Source organism: Pelophylax lessonae, assembly GCF_965119305.1.
Source record: "Pelophylax lessonae genome assembly, chromosome: 5".
In the NCBI taxonomy this organism is placed as follows: Eukaryota; Metazoa; Chordata; class Amphibia; order Anura; family Ranidae; genus Pelophylax; species Pelophylax lessonae.
The window spans coordinates 9,834,084-9,853,040 of record NC_138772.1 but is presented as its reverse complement, the minus strand read 5'-3'; the positions used below and the strand labels follow the sequence as shown (position 1 = coordinate 9,853,040).

Sequence of the window (18,957 nt, the reverse complement as noted above, 5' to 3'; positions counted from 1 at the left end):
TACTTTTGGCTCTAAATGAATAGCCTGTATCCTTGCTATAAAACCAGCTGTTCTGTAGGATCAGTTGGCCCAGACCTAAAAAAGAAAATTATTTGCATGGTTCCATACACAATCCTGAAATGAAATAGGATTCTGAAAAATGTTATAAATTCATTGTGTTTTTAACCTGTGAATCAGTTGCTTGTTGGTCTTCTCTAGAACATCCAGTAATTCATCCTTGCTTTCATTTCCCCAACCTCTGACAAACCTGAATAGCTCTCTAATCTGGTCCTGGGATGTTTCCTTACAACTCCCACTGCTCATTGGTCAGATATTTTTTGAGTTTGTATAGAACTTCCTTTACATTGGCCACGTTTTGGATCAGCTCTTCATAACGTACGTCAATCATAGCAGTGCTGGAAGTTCAGAGACAGGAAGAGGATGGGGCATCCCTGCAGTGAAGATTTCTCCAGGATCCGGCTGCCTGCACAACATGGAACACGCTTCATTACAGGTAAACAATGTGACTAAAGCTGTAGGAATTTTTATTTTTCTTTAGCTTTAACCTCGTGTTCAAACCAATTATTCAGAAGTTCTGTAGCCGATCTTATCACAAGAATTTGAGATGTTTTTCGGGGATTCACAATTTCCTTAAACTTCTCATTAATGACTTGTTGGTCTCCTCTAGAGTATGGAGTAACTTGTCCTTGTCCTTATCCCCCCAACCTCTAACAATAACGTAGAGCTCTCTCATCCTGTCCTCGGGGGTTGGTTTACTACTCACAGTGTTACACTGCTCAGCGGTTAATAGTTCCAGATCTCTGAGCTTATCTAAGACTGGAGCTATTGGGTGCACTCCATTGATCAGTTTTATTCGATGTTCATCCACAAAGTGCTTTGTTGTTGGAGAGGAACCTGTAAGTATAAGAATACATTGTTATGCCGTGTATTGGCTGCTCTCCTGATTCGATTTTTGGTGTTTTGCTTTGTTTCCTAAAATTCCCTTTTCTACTTTTGTTTGGTTACATAGTTTGTAGGGAGGTGCAGCAGCAGTAAACACTCAGAGTCCAGATGCACAGAACTGTATTGTAGGAAAAGTTCAAACAAGCACAACTACTTGGCGGGAAGTCAGCCCAACCAGGTGCACTCACGGAACATTGCAGCGAACAGTAGGTCTCAGGTGCAATGGCAATAAGTGTCTGTCTTGAGGATGGAATGCTGCCTGGCCAATCTGTGCCCAAAGGGGAGGCTTTCAGGAAGGATAGCATGTCCCTGCTCATTCCCTACTCATCTGGAACCTCTCCCTAACAATATTACTGTTCCTGACAGACAGATGACTTGTCCCCTACACTACCCATTCATGAAATGCATGCCAAGTTGGGAGCTAGGGTCTTAAACTGACTCTTCCTGACCCAAGATGGACACCAGAGTCACATGGGGTGGAGGCTTCAAATCAGATAGCTTCCCAAGTGACCCAAAAAAAACATGTTCCTCGTGACTTCCTCTCCCTCTGCGGTTGAGCGCCACCTGCAGTGCAGAAAGTAGACTGCACACCTGCCTACAGTTAATCAAGTTTAAAAAAAGACACAAGTCCATCTTGTTCAACCAGTAGAAAAAAAACATATAGATTAAATAAATAGAAAACTTCCATATACACAAGCCTATACCCACTGATGATAGAGAGGATAGCAAAAAAAATCCCAATAAAGCATAATCCAATTTGCTGCATAGGGGAAAAATAAACTTCTTCCTGATCCCCCTGGTGGTAAGAGGATATTCCCTGGACCAAAGACCCAGGAGGGGTTGGTAACTGAGGATCAGTTTATTTGCAGTAAAAATATGCTTTTCCACTGTTGCTGTGTATGTTTAAATCAAACCCATGCCTTGTAAAAGTAAATATTGAACAGATGGAATTTTTTTATGCATGACAAAAAAATGATTTATTTGTACAAGTGTTAATTAAAACAAACTAATGAGCATAGTCAGTAAATACAGTACTGAATCATATCAGGCCATAGACCAGGAGTGTCAAACTCAATTTCATCATGGGCCACATCAGCGGTATGATTGCCGGTTGTATCTGTGGTTCGCTACATACGGAGTGCAGAGGTGTGCTATGTACAGAGTGCACTACATGCAGAATGCAGGGTGAAGGAGTGTGATACATACAGAGTGCAGGGTTTAGGAGTTTCATTTCATCACACTTTTCATCACATCTATCGAATATCCAATCAGTTTGTCCTTTATTACCATTGAGTTTCTCCCCTCTCCCTAGTATGGGTATACCATCACCAATTCATCCTACCATTTCTTCTTTGATTGTTCTCATATACCCATGCACATGGGTCCATTGGAATATATGGACTGCTAGGGGTGGTTGAGTGTATGTTCTCTGGTGTGTGTGATGTGAGTTTTTGTACCATTTTTATAATTTGCATTTTTGCACAGACTTTGTTCTGTTATTTTTTGAACTATTAAAGATTAATTTTTTTGCAGCCCAGTGAGCATTGGTTATATTCATACACAATATTTGATGTGTTGGGTGGTTGAGTATAAATCAGGTCTTTATCTCAGTGTTTCCAGTAGTTACTTTACTGGCATACTCCCACCCTTTCTAAGCTACTTTTCTCACAAATTCATGTGATATTAGGGGTATATCTTAGAGTGACTATCATTAGCTTTTTCTTTAGGGTTCAGGAGTGCGTTACGTACAGAGTGCAGGGGTGTGCTATGCATAGTGTGCAACTCCAACCCACCCCCAAAGCTTCCTCGCACTCCTCTCTCCTACCTGGGTTGGAGCTGGAGGTGGCGAAATTTAGTTCCTGTCAGGACCTGGACTGAACCCGGGACCTCTGCTATGTCTGGCAATGTCTCTGCTTGCTGACCCACCTGGAATGCTGGACAGTTCCCTGGACAATTCCTTGAATGATCCTGATTGCCATGAACTTTGAACTCTTTGATCCTCCCATGAACTTCCTGATTTAAGCCATGTCTCTGTACTTCCCGGTTGCGAGAATATTGTGCCAATATCTCGCTTTTGTCTCACCTGCTGCCGTTCATATCTTCGCTATCATTCGTTATCCATATTTGGCTTGCTCCTCGACTACGCTTCTACTTAAAGTGTTTGTTACCCCCCCAAAAAAAAGATACTGTTCCTTTAAAGCATGCTATTCAGCACAGTGCTTGTGCTGTGTAATTTGGCCCCCCATATCACATGAAAAACGTGGCTGATCCTGCCAGTTCCTACCCTCCTCTCTGTACACAGACCATGGTATATCATGGCTGCTGAGCCCTGACATCGAGGTCATTGTACGTGCCTCTGTCATCTGCAGCTCTCTGTCCTCCTCTCTGCTCCTCTGCCCCCTCCCCTTCCAATGCATTTAAAACTTTTCTTGTCCTCTATAATCCTCTGTGTAGCATGATTACTAATGCTCCTGTCTCTGTGTTTTATAAAAAAAAAAAATGCCACCTTTACTGTATTTCAGAATGGCTCCCGGCGATCACGTGACTGGCCGGCTTTCTTTCTCCTATCCTCCTCTCATCCCATCAGCAAGGGAATCTTGGCTCCGTCCCCTGCATCTCTCAGACTGGGAGAGGAGAGAGCTGACCGGTCACGTGATTGCCAGGAGCCGCTCTGAAATACGGTAAAGGTTGCCTTTTTTTTATAAAAAATACAGAGACAGGGGCATAGTAATCAGGCTACACAGAGGATTATATACATTTTGTTAACAACCACTTTAATCCCAACCTGCAGCTATTCGTTACCGACCTTTGGCTTGTTCCTCGACTACACTTCTGCTTAATCCCTACCTGCTATATCTGCTACTGGACCCTGGCTTGCTCATTTCCTGGTGGAGTGATCCTAAAGACTGCGACCTAGTGCTAACACGCAGCAAAATCCATCTCCACCATCAGCACCTCTGGTGAACACCGGTTAGTACTCAGATTCTGCACCTCAGGTGAGCCTGCGTCATCTGCCAGGGTGACCTGCCTATGTTCCTATCCTGCTGGTTCCTGTGGGAGCTTCCACTGCTATTGCAACTGGTCTTCGAGTCTGACCCCTGATAATGACAGTTTCACATTCCGGCTGCAAAACTAGGGGCAAGGGCCACATGACAAGGCCTTATTTGGCCCGCGGCCTTGTGTTTGACATACAGTAACTCACAAAAGTGAGTACACACCTCACATTTTTGTAAATATTTTATTATATCTTTTCATGTGACAACACTGAAGAAATGACACTTTGCTACAATGTAAAGTAGTGAGTGTACAGCTTGTATAACAGTGTAAATTTGCTGTCCCCTCAAAACAACTCAACACACAGCCAATAATGTCTAAGCCGCTGGCAACAAAAGTGACTACACCTCTATGTGAAAATGTCCAAAGTGGGCCCACTTATCCAATTTTCCCTCCAGTGTCATGTGACTTGTTAGTGTTACAAGGTCTCAGGTGTGAATGGGGACCAGGTGTCATTGAGGGAACCATGAATGCCAACATGTACTGTGACATACTGAAGCAGAGCATGATCCCCCTCCCTTTGGAGGCCGCAAGGCAGTATTCCAACATAATGACAACCCCAAACACACCTCCAAGACGACCACTGCCTTGCTAAAGAAGCTGAGGGTAAAGGTGATGGACTGGCCAAGCATGTCTCCAGACCTAAACCCTATTGAGCATCTGTGAGGCATCCTCAAACGGAAGGTGGAGGAGAGCAAGGTCTCTAACATCCACCAGCTCTGTGATGTCATCATGGAGGAGTGGAAGAGGACTCCAGTTGCAACCTATGAGGCTCTGGTGAACTCCATGCCCAAGAGGGTTAAGGCAGTGCTGGAAAATAATGGTGGCCACACAAAATATTGACACTTTGAGCCCAATTTGGACATTTTCACTTAGGGGTGTACTCACTTTTGTTGCCAGTGGTTTAGACATTATTGGCTGTGTGTTGAGCTATTTTGAGGGGACAGCAAATTTACACTGTTATACAAGCTGTACACTCATAGAATAAAATGTTTACAAAAAATGTGAGGGGTGTACTTACTTTTGTGAGATACTGTATGTGCCATAGACAATCAATAAGATTCATCCAATCTAATCAACTTTTAAGCATCAAGCATCTTCTTCAGGGGGTTAATAGATTGATGAAGCCTAAAATTTAAATAGAACAAGATAATAACCATACCGCAGAGCATATATATATAATTGTACATAAATACAGAAAATACAATAGTGGCAACTTGCAAGGTTACCGAAGGTAAAATATGATATTGGGTGGATGCATGCACATGATGTTAGTGATCTGTTCAACTTCTGTAACCTTGCAAGTTGCCACTATTGTATTTTCTGTATTTATGTACAATTATATATATATACTCTGCGGTATGATTATCTTTTTATATTCACATTTTAAACATCATCAATCCATTTACTCGCTGAGAGCCCGTTCACATAGGCGCGACCCGACTTTGCCGGGCGACCTGTGAAGTCGCGGTGCGCAGCTCGCACCGCGACCTCGGAGCGGCCGGCACGGACTTCATATCATTGAAGTCAATTCAGGTCGCTCCAGGTCGCCCCAAAGTAGCTCAGGACCCTTTATGTAAGTCGGAGCGACTTGTGTCGCTCCTATTAGAACGGGTCCTGTGCTAATCTTTGGCAGGTGACCCGCGGCGACTTGTCAGCCAGACAAGTCGCCCCAGTGTGAACCGGCTCTGAAGAGGAGGACGCTTGATGTTTAAAAGTTGAAATGCGTTGGGCCTGTTCACTAAGAGGGGCTTTGATGCCCCCTGTATGGATTGGATGAATCTAATTGATTGTCTATGGGCTGTTATGATGAAGTATTTACTTACTATGCTCATTAGTTTGTTTTTAAAGCGGAGTTCCAGCCCCTGTGATTGTCTCAACTAATCCTATACATAACGGATTTATTCATAATGTAGGTTTTCAAATTTATTTTATTTGTAAAAAAACTCACTCTGCTCTCCTCAGCGAGCGTGCTCCCACCTTCAGTGTGGGCGTGTGAAGCACACTCGTTTCTTCCAGGATATGGCGCTGCTGGCTACCCAGCACGCCCCTACCGATCTCGCGCATGCGCATATCGTACAAAGCGCAGTGATTCTACAAGCACCGGATGCCCATTGGCTCATGGGATTAATGACACTCATATCCCAGGAGCCAATGGGTGGGCGGACATGACGTACTGTGGTGAGGTACAGCGCAAGCGGATTTTTCAGCTTAAAATAAAGTAATTACATTGAAGGAAAAAAAAAAAGGTCCAAGGAGACATTTTAACTGGTTGCTGACCACCTGCCACAGTTATACGGCAGCAGTCAGCCACTCCCAGGTGAATCGCAGTACATGTACGGCGCTCGCTCTCGGGAGGCTAGGGGGCGAGGGCGCTCCGCTGGCGGCACGCTCCCGCCCCTGCTCATCAGTGGGAAAGCCGATGCAGTGGGCAGACAGATCCGATTGCCGCCTGACACCCGCGATCGATCCCCGCTGAGAGAGAAGAACGGTCAGCTGTTGTAAACACAGCCGACCGCTCTTCTCCCTGGAATGATCACAGAGCGCCTGTGATCCTTCTATATTGGAACACAGGTCTCTATGATCATTTCACAAGCCACGCCCCCCCCCCCACATTTAGAATCACTCCCCTAGGCTCACATTTAACCCCTTGATCACCTACAGTGTTATCCCCTTCCCTGCCAGTGTCATTATTACAGTGACAGTGCATATTTTTAGCACTGATTATTGTAGTAATGTCACTGGTCCCCCCCAAAAGTGTAAAAAATTTCAGTTAGGGGTCCGATCTGTCCGCCGCAATGTCGCAGTCCTGTAAAAAAATCACAGATCGCCGCCATTACTAGTAAAAAAAAAAAACAATAAAAATGACATAAATCTTTCCCCTAGTTAGTAGATGCAATAACTTTTGCGCAAACCAATCAAAATACGTGTGAATGTGAAAAATGTTGGTGTTTTTTTTTCAAAATTGTTGCTCTTTTTGTGTTTATAGCGCAAAAAATAAAAAAATCGCAGAGGTGATCAAATACCACCAAAAGAAACCTCTATTTGTGGCAAAAAAAAGTACATCGATTTTATTTGGGTACAGCGCTGTACGACCGCGCAATTGTCAGTTAAAATAGCGCAGTTGCTAAATCGCAAAATAGAGCCTGGTCAGGAAGGTGGTAAATCTTCTGGTCTTAAAGTGGTTAAAGGGATCATGAATTCGGGGTAGAAAAGTTAAAAAAAAAGAGGGTTGAACGCTTTAATTAACATTTGTACAAATCAAATTATAAAACAAGAAAATATATATATTTTTTTTTTGGTGCCTCAAAAATCCGATCTGTTCAATATTTACTTTTTACATATAATTTAGGGATGTACCACCTAGTATCTATATAGGCATGGATTGAATATGTTTATGTGAACCTGTGCTTTGTTCATGAAGGGCAAAGAAAAATGGCCGTCTAGTCAACCTGTACATACATAGTCCTCATACTTGAGGCCAGAGCCGCAAGTAATAAACAGGCTGAAACGGCTGGTGGACACTGGGCTCTGTGACGGAAGCTAGCCGAAGCGAGGCTTGAACCGCAGATGGTGGCTGGCTGAGCCCAGTGTCCACCAGCAGTTTCAGCCTGTTTATTACTTGTGGCTCCAGCCTCATCTTGGTCGGCTTCCCTCCAAGAGTCTGATGTCACGAAGGGCTCTCTTCCTGGTGCGAGTCCAGCGCAGGGCTGTGGACCAGCCATGGAGACGTTGCCACCATATCACACTCCTTCCTCCCTGTCTTCCATGGGCATTTTGTGACTTGGGACCAGTGGCGACTGGTGTATATGGGGCGCAGGGGCACCGCCCCCCCTATCTATTCATCCGGCCCGCTAATCTACATGCGGGGCGCCATATGCATGGAGTTCAATCTGGCTTTTTTTTTTTCTTAACAATGTTATTAGAGCCAGAGGTTCTAATAGGCTAAAAAAAATGGGTGGGCTTGGGGCGCAGAGCAGTGCGCCCCAAGCCCACCCAGTTGTGTGACAATAGCGAATGAAAATTAGCTATTGTCACACGGATCCTCCTCCTGGCCAATCAGGAAGCAGGTTTTCCTGATTGGCGGAAAGGAGAAGCCATGCCATTGGGCATGGAGGAGGAGGGAGGAGACGCAGAAGACAGGGGGAAGAAGCCAAAGCCGCCGCCTGCTGCTGCATCCAGGCAGGGTGAGTGAGTGGGGGTCCTGTCCTGTCTCGCTGTGGTCCGGGGGAGGGGGGTACGGTGTGGTCCGGGGTGGGGTATGGTGAGGTCCGTCTGACGCCACCCCGGCCCATGGAGCACCAGCCACCACTGCTTGGGACTCCCTCTCTGCGCCCCCTTCTGTGGACACCTTCCATCGCTACAGCCAGGACCGGAGGGAGACCACCCACACAGCTGAATTATCCTGGTTGCTGACATGCTCCACCCAGCAAGCTCGGTTGAGTTCCACACTGCAGTTTGGAGGTTTTGGTTCAAGCTTGGTGTCATATATGATATAATAAATCTTCACGTGCATTCATTTTATTGAACATTTTTTACACATTACTAGAGGGTGTTGTATCATCCTTGATTTTGGTTCATCTAGCGCTACCATGGGATTATTTTTGGTTCTTCTAAATAAGAACAAACAAATGATTTCATTGGATAAGCGCCGGTTCACACTGGCGTGACGCTACTTTCAGGGGCGACCTCCGAGATCGCGGTGCGAGCAGCGCGCCGCGACCTCGGAGCGGCCGCCACAGACTTCATAACATTGAAGTCTATGGCGGTCACCTCCTGGTCGCCCCAAAGAAGCTCCGGACCCTTTTTCTAGGTCGGAGCGACTTGTGTCGCTCCTATTAGAACGGGTCCACAGCTTCCCTATGGGAGGCGACCTGCGGCGACCTGTGAGGCGACCAGGTCGCCTCACAGGTCGCCCTAGTGTGAACCGGGGCTAAATGTTATAGTAATAGGTAGAACATACCTGCACTGCTGACTGACGCACAAGCTCTTAATTGCATTTCTCTCAATTCCCCTAAAAATAATAAAAGGACACAGCAGACATATAATCATTGGTAAAATTGTTTCACAAAGCTGTACATATTTATTCACATTCTATTAAATTTAAAGCGCATTTAGAGTATGTGGCACTGCCCCCATGGGAGCTACTTAAATTGGATTGGATTCCCCTGGGTTACCCATAGCAACAGACAATTGAACTTATAGCTTTAAGTCCTCGGCTCAGTCATCAAACGGTCCAGGGGATTTGGGTTTTTTTGTATTTTATTTTGGAAATGGGATGGGAGAAGGAATGAGTGGGATACTCCAACTAGCAACTATGCACAACTTGAGGACAACTATCTGTGGTGTGTGCGGCCATGCCGCTGCTTCACTTTGCCACTGAGGTGAAGGTTTGAAATAATGAACAGTACTTTAAGCTTCTCTTCAGGGTCTATCTTGGCACCCCCTTTCTGACCCACAGTGTGTGCTGGCCTTTGTCCACTGACTCTCCCTGGAGTGGTCCCCTTCCTGGGCAGACCCCTGGCAAGCTCCCCGGTACTCACGGACAATGTTTTCCGCAGGAATCTCTGCCACTGCTCCACTGTCAGTTTCCACAGGACCTCACATCTAAGCCCCACACGTCTGGTCCACTAGGCCGACTGCCTGTGACCACTTCCTCTCTGACAGGAGGAGAGACAGCCGTCACCCTCCCCCTGGGACTCTGCTTCCTGCCAAAAGACACCCTGTCACATGTGCCCTTGGCTTTTATGAACAATCCCAGGATGCACTGGAGTTGTGCCCACCCTCTGGGACTGTCACAAAAGCCTGTGTGTCACTGGCTGGGTTTCCGCCACTGTCCAACAGGGTCCCCTATTGGATACAGTGGGAACACTCCCTCAGACCAAGTGAATCACACATGGACATATGTAGCAGGCAATACTAGAAATCCTGCATCCTGATAAGCAGAAGAGCAAACGAATGCCTTTACCTAGCACCTGACTAGGAAAGTGCTACAAGTAAAAATCTAAAAATATGATATAAGTTTATACATTCATATACTCTCTCACTCTCATTAACCTGGTCAAATTGCCTCTGCAGGCGCTCCTCGGTAAACCAATCAAGAATGCCTCGAAACATACGAAACGCCTGGTGACATTCATTTTTACCGCAGCCAAAAATAGCAGTGTGGTGTGGTGGCAATAACTCACGCACAGTCCAAGTGCAATTAGCAGAACTTGTGTAGCGGAGCAGGTATCAGCCAAACTGACTGTATCTGTCTGGAGGGGCAGAATGTGGACTGGCCATCTTGTACCCAAACACAAAGATATCCAAGAAGTTTGCGAGTCCTAAGCTTTCCCTTCTTGTCTTGGAACCTTTCCCTGACACTAATACAGTCCCTGACAGATGGGTAACCTGACCCTGCACTACCCATATGCGAAAGGCCCTGGAATCCATAAATGAACTATGTTCCTCTTGCTATGCTGCTGCGGTTGAGCACCACCTGCAGTGGAGAAAATAGACTGCACTTGCCTACAAGCAGTTCTAAACTGAACACAGACTTCTAAAGTGTATGTCAACCCCAACAATTTCTCTTATTTGGCTTCTTTTGTTCTATTAAAGTGACCCTGTCACAAGGACATTCATTGAAACACTAATCTTTCCAAAAAACGATAGTGCATTTCATGTATTTCATGCATGTGTTTTACCTTGCTGGGTACCATCATTTTGGATGATAAGTCAGTTGACCCATAGCTGTCACATTCTATAGTAGTTTATTTTAAAGGTATTTAAAGGAATCCAGCGAGGGGAAATACACATTTTTCTTCCCCCCTAGACATACACTATAACAATGACTGGCCAACTGTTTTTTTTTTTTTACATGAACTTCTATACATTAAACTGAATTCCCTGCAATCCTGTGACCTCCCTTTTTTTTTTTTTTTTTTTTGCAAATTCTTTTTGTTTTTTAAGAAAAGGTTACAAAAGCAGAGCCTTCGGGCATACCCAGGCTCGAAAAAACAAAAGCAGTAAGAAAATAAAAACAAACAACAAAACCGACCAAAACCCCAACTACATAACTGCTGCCTTACATAGTTACATAGTTAGTGAGGTTGAAAAAAGGCATCACTCCATCCAGTTCAACCTATGATGTGTGTGTGTTTGCTGCTAAGGTTTCGTTTCCACTATTGCGACTTGTTGTGCGACTTGACACATGTCAAGTCGCACAGCAAGTCAAAAGCCATTAATTTCAATTTGCCCCGTTTTCACTGCCGCGACTTGAGTTGCGGTGACTTCAAAAGTAGTTCATGCACTACTTTTGGGCCGACTTCAGTGCGACTTCCTTCTATAATGAGGGACAAGTCGCACTGAAAGCCACAAACAACTTTCCCTACGAAGTCGCGCTAGAAGTAGCACGACTTCGTAGCCGCGATAGTGGAAACGGAGCCTAACCGTAAATTGTATACCCCTGTATGTTGTACATTGTATACCCCTGTATGTTGTGGTCTTTAAGGTGCCCATCTAATAGTTTTTTGAAACTATAAATGCTCCCTGCTGATACGACTGCTTGTGGAAGAGAATTCCACATCCTTACTGCTCTTACAGTGAAGAACCCCTTACGTATATTAAGGTTAAACCGCCTTTCCTCTAGTTTTAGTGAGTGGCCACGTGTCTTATTGTATCTCCTTTCTCTGAATAGTTTGTTCCTTATGCTCGGGTCGCCAGTACAGTATTTGTACATTGATATCATATCCCCCCTCAATCGTCTCTTCTCCAGAGAGAATAGGTTCAGTGCTTGTAGTCTTTCCTCATAGCTGATGTCCTCCATTCCCCTAATTATTTTTGTTGCCCTTCTCTGGACTCTCTCCAGTTCCAGCACATCCTTCCTGAGGACCGGTGCCCAGAACTGGACGGAATACTCCATATGAAAGGAAGTCATATGATAGGAAAGCCCCTGATTGCAAATAGCAATTGGGAGTTTTCCGTTAGCCGCCGGTACTTGTGCCGGGATGTGCCGAGAATGCGTTGTCCGCACAGCTGTGTTTGCAATCTGGTGGGCAAATATGCGGCCTTTCTGTGCCAAGGCCCATCGCACCAAGAGGCTGCATATTTGAGTACCATCTAAACCAAGAGGTTAATTTAAAATTGAACATTTCCCATCTAGTAGAATAAATCTAGGAAAGTGAATTGAGGCTAAACAAGTTACCTATAACTCTCCCTGAATAAATTGCAGAGCACTTTGACATGTGATATTATCTAGGTACTTGTGTATATCTGCATTGTGAGATGAAAGGCACTGTGCCTTTAACTGCAATCCTTAAGATTTGGTGATGCCACTAATGTGCTACTCTCAATTGTCCTTCATGAAGATGATGCTGCTTCTTTCATTCTGTGTACTTGTGCTTACTCTGGTCTCTCCTGTTACTCACTGATTATTACTCTTCCATCTGATCTTCCATCGGATCACCAAGAGGAAGCAAAAGCATGTTCTTCCACCATGATGGCTGCCACCACACTGGTAGAGTGCCTTTTTTTTTTTTTTTTTAAGGAGATTGAATGTGTACTCCACAAAATGGAAGAACGTCAAAAGGAAGGACTACCAGAGAGTGTTAAACCAGTGAGTTCAAGGAAAGGAGGCCAGTGGCCCGGCATCCCCCAAACCACAACAGCGAGAATAAAGTGGATTAACCTGCAGTAGTCACAATATCATTACAGTCGTGGTGTCTTCCACCTCTAACCAAATACTCCAAACTTTAGTGAATTTTTGGGGGCACCCCCTATTGGTGTAGGCATCTTTATATAATGGTATTACAGAGTTCACTAATGCTTTCCACATATTTAAAGTAGGAGCCCCATCACCTCTCCACCGTAACACTATTAGCTTTCTCGCAGTAAAAAAGCAGGAGACCCAACAAGGTACGAGCCACTGTAGAGTGAGTCAACGCATTGACAAGTCCCAGAATGCAAACCTCAACCTTAGGCGGTACGGGAATGGTAGTCAATCGGGTAATGAAGTCCAGGACCTCAGACCAATATGATTGTAAGGACGGGCAATGCCATATCATATGAGTGTACGTGGGTGCATCCGACTGGCAACGCCAGCATGTCCCCGGTACATCTGGGAATATCCTATGCAATCTAGTCGGCGTCGAGGAAATTTGTGTAAGATTTTAAATTGAACCAAATGGTCTCTGAAGAGACAAAACGTTTGAAGGGGTAGTCCCAGATATCCTCCCAGTCCTCTGAGTCCAGCTCCAAAACCTCCGCCACCCAAATGAACCCCTCCAGACCCATACTGTGACCTCCCTTTAACTAGTATTTTGATCTTTTTTTGTTTTACCTTCTGTGATGTCACCTTCCCAGAGCGAATCGTCACTTCCCTTCAGTGACATAAGCAAGAAAAGTTGTTTTGCATTTCTATCCGCAATAACCTCAAAGAAGGGTAAATCTTCAGTTTCATAATTAATTTTAAGCCGTAGAAGCTACAAAAAGATGGAAAAAAAAATCTATTATAATTTTAAAACCACATATGTTTTGAACAGATCCAAGACTGAGGGGATGCAAACTGTTATCTACAATTATAAGTAATGGAAAATATGGTGATGCCCTATTTGTACCCCCTCTGCAGGCTGATAGTGTGTTGTGGCGCCCCCATGTGGTATTAAGGAGCAGAGCCTTCCCTTCATCTGTGAAGACAGGGCGGGATCTCTAATAAGGGTCTCCTCTTCATTGGGTCTCGTGGATAACAAATGTAGTTCCAGTTGGGAGAATCTGTCAGTTACCATATGGCACTTTTCCACTGCAAGTACCGGCTCGGCTCCACTCGGCCCTGATTGGCTCGGTTTGGTTTTCCACTGCATGGTACCGCCAGGGCTTTTTTTCAGCGGGAACGCAGTTCCGGCACCTCTAGCACTGAATGTATGCCATGGCAAGGGGCGCTAGAGGGTCTACTGATGCTGGATCTATTGATGCTGGAGGGGATCTATTTTTGGATGGCAATCTATTGTTGCTGGTGGAGGATCTTTTGATACTGAGGGTTAATTGTTGCTGGAAGGGATCTACTGTTTGGGGAGGGGGTCTACTGTTACTGGCTGCTAGAGAGTCTATTGATGCTGGCTGCTGGGAGATCTTTTGCTGCTGCTGGGGGTCTATTGCTGCTGGGGGAGGGGGGTATATTGCTGCTGGCTGTGGGGGATCAATTTTATTGCTTTTCTTGTTATCATAACCAAATTCCATACATTCCACTACAAAATTATACTTGGCTCTATATTCTCTAAAAGGGGCTGTACTGGAAGCTGGGTAGGGGGTGGATCCAAGTGTCGGTGCTCAGAGGTGGGTAGGGGTGGAACCAAGGGTTAGTGCTCGAAGGTGGGTAGGGGGCGGAGACACAAAGTAACTTAGAAAGGGGAGTTCCTGCACCTTTTCTCTGAGAAAAAATCCCTGGGTACCGCATGGTACGGTGTTGGAACGGTACTGTACGGTTTGGTACGGTTTGCTTTTCCACTAAAGTAATAAGTGGGTGGGATAACAATGATTCTCTGACCAATCAGTGGCTAGTAGTGATAAACAGTCAAGGCTGCATGCAAAGGATTGTGGGATATGGTACCGGTACGGCCCTCTTGGAATCACAACCGAGGTGGTACTGTTTAAGCGAGCCGTACCGTTCGGTTCCATGTAGTGGAAAAGCGCCGCCGTACCGTACCGTACCGAACCGTTCCAACACCGTACCATGCAGTGGAAAAGCGCAAAAGCGAGCCGAACCATTCGGTTCCATGCAGTGGAAAAGCCCTTATAGAGAATAATGCACACCATATTGTATGTAAAAGTCTATCTAATGAATAGTAAGAAGAAGGAACATCCAGTGATCCATCAAACTTTATATATTCCCCAAACAGGATCACGAATACACTGTCCAGTCCTCATAGTGTCCCAGTGAGGGGATGAAATATGAATGTATATTACGTTTTGAGAATGACACAAATATTAATTTTCATAAAGTCTGCTTCTTCAGTGTTTTTAGATATTTTTGTCAGATGATACTATGGGATACTTAAGTGCCATTACAAACATTACATACGTGTCAAAAGCTTTTATTGACAATGACATGAAAATCAATATTTGCAGTGTTGACCCTTCTTTTTCAAGACCTCTGCAATTCCCCCTGGCATGCTGTCACTCAACGTCTGGGCCACATCCTGACTGATGGCCACCCCCTATTCTTGCATAATCAATGCTTGGATTTTGTCAAAATTTGTGGGTTTTATTTTTTGTTCACCTGCCTTTTAAGGATTGACCACAAGTTCCAAATGGTAATAAGGTCTTGGGAGTTCCTGGCTATGGAACCAACATTTCAATGTTTTGTTCCCTAAGATACTAAGATGTCACTTTTGCCTTACGAGCAAGGTGCTCTGTTATGCCGGAAAAGGGATTGTTTGTCACCAAACTGTTCTTGGATGATTGGGAGAAGTTGCTCAGGGAGGATGTTTTTGTACCATTCTTCATTCATGGCGGTGTTCTTAGGTAAAATTGTGAGTGAGCCACTCCCTTGGCCGAGAAGGAACCCCACACATGAATGGTCCCAGGATTGTTGATACTGTTGGCATGACACAGGACTGATTTATCAGAGAAAATGACTTTACCCTAGTCATCAGCACTCTACTCCCTGTACCTTTTGCAAAGTTTCAGTCTGTCCCTGATGTTTTTCCTGGAGAGAAGTGGCTTCTTTGCTGCCCTTCTTGATACCAGGCTATCCTCCAAATGTCTTCTCCTGTGTGTGGAGATGTACCCACACCTGTCTGCTGCCATTCCTGAGCAAGCTCTGCACTGGTGGTGCCCCAATCCTGCAGCTGAATCACCTGTAGGAGATGGTCCTGGCGCTTGCTGGACTTTCTTGGGCGCCCTAAAGTCTTCTTCACAATTGCAGTGGAAATGTTTATTATGGGATTAAGTTCCTTTTCATGGCAAAGCGGAACTTTGCAATTAATTGCAATTCATCTGATCACTCTTCATAACATTATATTTTCTTCATTTAAATAGTATATTTAATAATATTCTCTTGGTTCGATTACCAGCCTCTATTCGTCTTTCTCTCATCACCATCTATATTGGTTCATGTACATCTGATATGTATATTGGTACCCATATAATTAGTGCCCATTTCTATATATATATATAGGCGTTTAGACGATGCCACTTGTTGCTATACTCCACAGTCTGTCGCTTGATTCTTTATTAATAGGTAAGGTTCGAAATATAGATTTGCTTTGAGTACGGTGATATCCTTCCTTCCCGTCTTTCAACTTGTTTGAAGTCCCCCCCCCTTTGATCCACTGCAGCCTTGATGCCTCCAACTCTCTTTCTCTTCCCTTTCCCTTTCCTCCTCTTCCTCCCTTTTCCCTTCCCCCTGTGTCTCCCCCCCCCCCTACTCCCCCCTTTTTTTTTGTTGTTTATATTTTTTTATGGTTTAAGATTACATATTGTTGCAGCTAAGCTTAAATGGATTGTTTATACTGTCATTTAGAGGATTATATGTAATATATACTGATTCGAACTATTGTCTATTTTAGATTCTAGGAGATTTTGAAAGCCTGTCTGTTATGCTCATACTGACTGGATCTTGAAAAAGCTAATATAGCGAAACGCGTCGATCCATAAGTGGTTCATGTGATGGACTCCAGACATGCAATGTCATATTTATATGATTACTCAAGTATAAGAAATAAATACTGAGATGTTCTATTGTATAAATAATTTCAATAAATTGATTTTATCTGTTTTTTCCTTCCATTTTTTGTATTGTACTATTGTAATTTAGGCACATTCAAATCCCAAATTTCCAGGACCACCCACCTGGCAATCTTTACTATTTCTTTATAACATTCTGGAGTATATACAAATTGCCATCCTAAAAGCCGAGGCAGCAGATTTTGTGAAAATAATATTTGTGTCATTCTCAGGACTTTTGGCCACACAGCCCTGTTTATAGAGATCACTCTCCTCTGTCTCTATGTCCATGTGATCTCTTAGAGGGCTTACCCAATAATACCTGTGTAGCACCCTCATAGGTAGGTGTTAGAGAGAGTATAGTTTATGGGTCTTTCTACTTACCAGGAAGATTGCCAGGTACATTTATATTGCTCTCTGCCTACCAGGGAGCAGTATCTATTGATAAAGTCTGCTCATGGTGCTCAGGTGCAGCTCAGCTTGTCTGAATTATTCACACTGGTCCAATAGGGAGGCATATTGGACAGTGGGAGGAAACCTGACAAGTGAAGGTACAGGCATTGTTACAGCCCTGGCTTTTGGCAGAGAAAAGTGCCTCATTGCATGCTGGGTGACTGTATAAATGCCAGGGGCACATATGCTTGGGGTCTTCAGCTGGAGAGCGGGGTCCCGAAGGGGGAGGGCGGCTGCCCCTCCTTTGTATAAGTTGCCATGCGGGCTTGGGTAGATGACCCGAGGGCCTGAAAGTTAGAGAGAAGCTGAACCCAGAGGTCCTGCAGAGCTGACTGGAAGGGAGACACCAGGAAGGATCTGATTCTGCCTACAAGATCTGTGTCATGGGGCCTGTCCTGTGAGGGCCATGCCTTCAGCTAGAAGAGTCAGTGAATGGGTGTCAGTCAAGACAAGGGGATGCTAGACAGTGTCCTGAAGATAAAGTAGTTGCATCAAGTCTGCTGCTAGAGAGAGCAAGAAGACTTAATCCCTCCATACAATTGGCAGTATGGTAAAAGCAGTGTGTCTGATCCACAAGTAACCTGGTGAGGCCAAGTGAGAGTTGTCCTTATCTACTGTGAACAGTTCAGTTAGAGTATCCCACTATTCCCTTCCCCCATCCAAGTTCCACAATAAATATAAAACCAAATCACCTAGACTGTTTATTGAGTAACTAGACATTAAGCCAGTTAAATTAACGGGCGCTAGAACATAGAGCCGCATGACGTAGCCAGCTTTGCGCATAGCGTCCCTGTTTCCCTAGCAACATCGGGGATACGTGCAGAGCTGACCGAGCGGCTCTCGCGTGACATCGCATGGCCGCTGCCGCTTAGCAGTAAGTCCACGCGAGCGTGCACCCGCCGCGTGACGCGCACACCCGCTGCTTCAACAATTTTGCCCGGCCGCCCGAAAACTCTACGCTCCAAGTCCCAATGGCTGTCCGTGGGGCACATGCGCAGTAGCGCAATCCCATCGACACAGGGGCTGGACGTAGAGACACTTGTACTTTATATGTATAGATGAGCAAACGGGAGTAAGGATGGATGTGTGAAAAACCCCAGCAACTGTCTGCAGGTAATCAGAGGGAGGTCTAAGAAGTCAACACACAGCAAGCCCTAAGGGGACAGTGCTACACCTGCAATAGGCATGTCACACCTGATGACCTCATCACAAAGTGCATATTGCAAGCCATATCTGAAAATTGCAAATATATATATATATATATACTGCATCACAGTCAGTATGAATTAGAAGCAGGCTACCAAACGAAAATTGTTGTAAATGTTTGCTTTGTGATTTATTTTGTCCTTTACAAGCACCCATACCAGCGGCCATCTTTGGGGGATTAGAGAGTGAGGAAAAAAGGAGTGTGCAGAGCAGGTGCTTTCTAGTCAGCATTTATTAATGTTGATGAAATTGTTGCTCATATTCGGGCACACAAAATCCTGTACGACTCCCAGCAGAAGGATTACATGGATAATCGTAATAAGGGCCTGCAGCTAGCCCAATCACAATGATTAGAGCGGTTGTGCTAGACACCCAGTTTACCAAAAAAACTCTCCAAAATATTTCTAAAATACATTCAAACAATGAATATGTCTAAAATGGAAGGAAATGTACACCGATTTTCCCTGAATTTTACTGTAAGCCATGTACAGTATATTCAGCCTGAAATTTTGCTTATGATGTCACTGGAGTTTCAAAATTTTAGTGAAAATGAATTTATATCAATGTATTAATCAGACTGCTAAGAAAGCTAACTGAGTC

The 18,957-nt window shown here is 44.6% G+C and overlaps 1 protein-coding gene across 1 annotated transcript in view; it reads right to left on the bottom strand.

Annotated features, from left to right (window-relative positions):
* Positions 1-583: 583 nt before the first annotated feature.
* LOC309557076 (NACHT, LRR and PYD domains-containing protein 12-like) overlaps positions 584-18,957 on the bottom strand; it is a 139,645-nt gene continuing 121,271 nt past the window's right edge. Inside the window, exons 20-22 of the mRNA XM_082259682.1 lie at positions 13,316-13,457; positions 8,960-9,010; positions 584-894 (exon numbers count right to left, since the gene is read on the bottom strand). Coding sequence (XP_082115808.1) covers positions 620-894; positions 8,960-9,010; positions 13,316-13,457 — 468 coding nt within the window. The 3' untranslated portion in view covers positions 584-619. The remainder of the gene's footprint in view (positions 895-8,959; positions 9,011-13,315; positions 13,458-18,957) is intronic.